Raw genomic sequence first — 5722 nt, 5'->3', positions numbered from 1 at the left:
TCACTCAAAATGGTTTCATTTTACATATACATAATTAGTAGTGAGAGTCTTGGTCTGGCTGATAAGTCAAATAATATCGATCATCTAAAGAATCTAAAGACTCATTATCTGATTCATACCTGGCTAACTCCTTTTCATACTCTTCGTAGTAATTATGCTCAAATGCTTTATTCTTCCTTTTTTTTGGCTTAATACTTGATTCTATTCGAGAAGACTAAAATGAAAATGTAAAATATGTGAAAATTTGTTTTGCTCATAACTATACATTTAAAGGAAAAATAAAATATAGCTATTAGCGTAACATTCTTATCTTTTAAATGTAATACGTAATTACCCTATTGTAGTAGAAAAGGAAGAATATTATTCCAAGTACTGCTGCAGCCATGACAATATTTTTAACAGTATTTGAATCTAACTTATCATATAACGTTTCTGAAGTACCAGGAACATCCGTAATGGTCGCAGGGGGGGAATCTCCCCCAATGTTTAAATTATTTGATGATACTGCTTGAAGACCGTACCCAGGACTTCCTTGCGATGGGGAAGTCAAAGATTTCCCATTTCCTACTCCTGTAGCCAATGGATGTGCTAATCCTTGACCTGTTGAACTTATTGAACCTGCTGCACTTCGTGTATCTGTGGTTACTGTAACCGGCGAACCTCTTCCACCTGATGTACTTGTTGTAGTCACCTGCCTTGCTGAAACTGTGCTACCCGATGTACTTGTAGAAGTTTGTGAAGCTCCTAAAGCTGATGTTCGTGGTGAACTTGATGAAGAAAAAAAACTTGGCCAAATCCATGATCTTCGTTGACTTGATGAACTTGTAGTTACCGTATTTGTTGTAGTGCCTGCACTTGTTTTTGCCTGTGTTGTTGTTGTTACTCGACTTGACGCAGCTGCTGTACTTGTTGTTGTTACTGGTTTAGCTGCAGCTACTGTGCTTGTAGTTGTTGTTGGAGTTGACAGAGTTGCTGCTTTGGGTGTACTTACTGCAGGCGATGTAGTTACAGCAGTTGACGAACTCGATGAACTTGTTACAACTACTGAAGCTTTTGGTTCTGTTGCACTTCCTGAAACTTTTTGATCTCCTGCAGGTGCTGCAGCTGCAACACCCTTACTTTTATCGGGGCCAGGAGCAACTGCTTTAAGATTTTCTTTATCTCCAATTTTGCATTTTTGTAATTCAGTCATGAGAGATGTCAGTTTATGCTTAGGATTACAGCGAAAATAATCAGTATCATACGATAACCAAAACAATAAGCTCCCGCATTGCGCATTATTATATCTGTCGTGTACTGGCTTAAAACTCTCAAGATATGTTAAATACTTAGTGCAATTATCTTGATTTTTAGAAGGACTAATTGTTTTAATTTTTTCAAGATTTTTAAAATAAATATACGAAAATATCCTATTTTTTAACTCACTTAATTTAACACCTTTTAACTCTTCCGGAGCGCATTTACTTTTTAATTTTTCACTATTCATCTTCTTCCATGGTTCAATAAGATATTTGAAAAAAGGCACATTATCAATATTTCCAGATTTGTCCGTATGAATTTCACCTATTTTTTCATAGAGCCAAAAACGTAAATAACTGCAGTAATCATTCTGTTTGGGGGGATTCTCTTTACTTAATTTTTCTAAACGATGTACTAGATCAATACAAAGTTGTTTGGCCTCTGTAGATTTTGAACCTGCTTTAGTATCGATCCCATTACAATGTTTATCAAATTCGGTAGAACTTCCAAGAGTTTTAAAGTATTCTTCTTCGTGGATTTTATGCAGTTCTACAGCTTTTGCTGCTTCCTCCTGATAATAAACATGAAAAGGTTAACATGTTAGTACCACATATATGGTTCTCACAATAGAATTTTTCTTCTATTTCAAGTCGAACTACTTATGTGATTAGTAATGCATAAAAATGACATATATATTCATATATACCAATTTTTCCTCTGGTGATGCCGTTTTGGGTTTTGTCATTGTTTGAATTTAATATAATGTAAAATATTATTAAACTATAAGAATTAACATTAAATATATATGTATATAATATATATAACCTTCCATCGATAAATTTTTACGCAGATCTTTTCCTTATTCGCAACAATTAATAAAGCGTTCACTTTTTGCCACTCAATTTTAAGGTTATAATGGAACAAATTGTTATTGTATTATTTATAATAAAGCAAGAAACCATTATTAAATATCATAAAAGTAGGAAAACAATGCAGCAGTTTAAAGGTTTAAACTGAATATAAACAGTATTGTAAATCCTAAAACGTTTAATTTACGTATGTATTATACAATTATGGTAACGATAAGTAAAAGAAGTCATTTATAGCATATATTTTGAAATATTCATTTTAGGTTTTCTACGAATTCGTAAATATTCTTTAAAGAAAATTACAATGATTGTCATTAAAAAAGTTTCCATTTATGACAGAAATATGGTTTTTATTATGAAATTTATTTATAACATTAATGTGATGCATTTATATTTTCCATTAGTGATTGAGACGAAATAAAAAAAAATCCTAAAAATATATTCACATTTTTATAGTTTTTTAATATAATTGTTTTTTCTTTATTAGGTAATAGCACTATGTAATTCAAATATTCCATTAATAATAATATATATTTGTTTATTTTTCTAGGCTAATTTAATGCCATTTTATTTGACTCTTTTTTATGCCCCTACATAAATATACAAGTTGATACAATAATATAACTATCAAGTTTCTATTACTATTAAGAGCATAAGCTCTGACGTAAAATTCGGCATATGCACAATCATAAAGCATAATATGCGTATAACACATTGTAACAAATATACATCGTCATTTTTAATAGATAAAATAACTTTTTTTTTGGGGAAATGGCCTACGAAAATTACATTATGATAATCCACTTTTTTGTTAAAAAGTACAATATAATTCACAAAATATTCTTACATCAGTGTTAAAATTTTTTTTTCGGTACAAGGTATGCAAAATATCTTTTTACGTCTTTGTTTAAGACAATGATTGAGCACTCCTTCAACTAAAACGTTTCATTAAAGCACGTCGTATGTAACATTAAAAACTTGTGTAATGTGTAGAAATGCCATAACAATGTAAATTACATATATTCCTATATGTAATTAACATATCATAGAAATAATGTAAATCTAAACCCTGACAAAATAATGCTGCACACTAAAACACCACTACTAATCAATATAAAAAAATAAAAAAAAATTAATATATGCGAAATTTCCTTATAAGGATAGGACATTATTTCAGCATCATTTACTTTATATCAATAAAGAACAAAATACGTGCTATAAATAGTCATTTCAAAATTGATATATTTTTTTCATAAAATAGTTAACCTTTTAATTTTACTTTAAATTACCGTTCCTATGCTTACTATAATTCCAATAAGTATAATTCATAATTATGTTTTACATTTTTTAAAAATTATTCATTTTGACTCTTCATAAAATGTTCTTATTTAAAATAATTTTTTTGGCGATTTTTTTTCTCAGTAAATAAAATTAAATTAAAAATAATTAGCATTAAAAATCTTCACTGAAATAATACTTCAATCCTACATATATATGCATAGCTATTAAAATGTAATAGTATGAAGTTTTTTTATTTGTTATTTGATGATGTAGAAAATTTATGTATTAAGCACTCATAATTATTACAATTTTTAGTAAAAATCTTTTTCTTATAATGAAAATTGTATTATATATGGAATAAATATGTCAGTGTCAACAACATTTCCCTTTAAATGTTTTACACGTAGTGTACAATATGCTTCTATAATTAAACATAAGGGAACATATAATGTAATATAAATAGTTCACTTAATATAAATTGAATATAATGACTTTAGCCAAAATGGTTTAAAATAAAACACAAAAAAATAATTATTTCGTATTAACAAAGCTTCATAATTTTCTTTACCATATTTATATATACTTAAATATTTAATAAAGACAATCTGTTAAGTTAACAATAAAATCTATGGCAATTACTCTTTATACTTAAACATATTTTAAAACATATATATGTTTTTTTCAAACATATAGTAATACTATAATTAGAGCATTTACCTAATGTTGCTTGGTAATGTGATGGCATATTTTCATATTTATAGAGCTAGCTTGATTTTACATTTTGTGCATTTTATGTTAACTTATAGTGCATAAATATGTGTGTTAAAGATAGAAATGTATGTAAATAAAAAACTTTTTTTATTAATTCAAACGTAAATTTTTAATTTAGATTAGAACAAAAGATAACATATAAACTAATTTTATGTTATAATTTTTCATTTATATAAATGTAGATTGTCTTGTTGTGATGCTTAACTTATCATGGATTTATCCCTAAGTAAAGAAATAAATGAATGGAAATTCAAGGTAATTTATAATTTTTTTTTTAAGAAATAAATATTTATAACCATTAATTAAATATTATCGTATTTCAGAAAGATAAAATAAATTGCTTCTGTCAAGGAAATGTGTGAATAATTATATGTTCTTTTTATTTATTTTTAGTATCCATTTTTAAAAAAAATATGGAATTTGTTTGAGGATTTTTCTAATGAAGTAACTGATGACGATAATCCATTACATGTTGTATGTGATGTTATTGCAGCCTATTATCCTGAAAAAATAAACGAATACCAAGAATTTTGCAAGATTCTTTTAAAAAATTTAGAGAATGTATCTGTAAGTGAAAATAAACAGGAATCTGAAACCGAAGCTGAAAATCTTGAAGACCATATGGATAATAATACACGATGTACCAATTTAAACAGATGGCTATATTATTACACAAAAATACATCATGTTCCAGACGAGTTTATTAAGCAAGTTTTTAGTGCAATGTATGATGTACTCACACTATGGGGTGATAAAATTAAATATACTAAATGTATTTTCGAATCATATAGAGATGATTATGCAGAACCAGAAGATATAATAAAATTATTAACTTTTGTGGATAATCATGATGTTATTCAAAGTATATTAATGAATGARCATTCAAATGTATATGATTCGTGTGTTAACTACATTAATGAATGTGATACAATATATAGAAAATTGAACACAAAACATTGTGGTGTTAATAAATCTTCAGATAAAAAATATATTATTCTTTGTCAAGATTTAGAAACTTTTAAAAATTCTTATACATCATTATATTATATCCCAGTAATAAGGGAAAAAAGAACACACTTTGGTTCCCCTCAATTAGAAGATAAAGCTGCAGAATTACAAATACACGATGTACAAGTATCTAAAAACGAAGACACAGATTTTCAGAGTAATCCAATGAAATCTAAAATAACAACAGCCGTCACAGCAGGTATAGGAGCATGTAGTTTTTTAGGAATTTTGTATAAGGTTAATAGGAATTATTATATTTATAGAAATATTACATATCTCATTTTTTTCATATTAAATGATAGCGATGAAAGTGTTGCATTTGCATATATGTAATCCTTCCCTTTTTCATTAGTTTACTCCAGCTCGAGGTTGGTTTAGAGCTCGAAATAGGGCCACAAAAGCTAGTATTCTTTTGGATGATGGACCAAATGAAATGCTTTATAATAGCCCTGATTCATTGAGTATGGAGTCCGATAACTCGGAATATAACATAAGCTACCATTCTACGGAGGATTACAAATTTGAAATAAAGTATTGATGACAACTTCTCGGCA

At 27.7% G+C, this 5722-nt stretch overlaps 1 protein-coding gene and 1 pseudogene across 1 annotated transcript; one reads left to right on the top strand and one right to left on the bottom strand.

Annotated features, from left to right (window-relative positions):
- Positions 1-34: 34 nt before the first annotated feature.
- Positions 35-1486, bottom strand: PVX_183280 (variable surface protein Vir12-related; the record flags this gene model as incomplete). The annotated part of the gene is made up of 2 exons (XM_001612467.1): positions 35-214; positions 335-1486. The coding sequence occupies 2 exons, from the start codon at positions 1484-1486 to the stop codon at positions 35-37; spliced, it is 1332 nt and encodes a 443-aa protein (XP_001612517.1).
- Positions 1487-4508: 3022 nt separating this feature from the next.
- On the top strand, positions 4509-5680 carry PVX_183275 (annotated as a pseudogene).
- The last annotated feature ends 42 nt before the right edge of the window (positions 5681-5722 follow it).

The sequence above is a fragment of the Plasmodium vivax genome, genomic scaffold (assembly GCF_000002415.2).
Source record: "Plasmodium vivax scf_6689 genomic scaffold, whole genome shotgun sequence".
NCBI lineage: Eukaryota > Apicomplexa > Aconoidasida > Haemosporida > Plasmodiidae > Plasmodium > Plasmodium vivax.
This window is presented reverse-complemented; position numbering and strand designations above follow the sequence as displayed.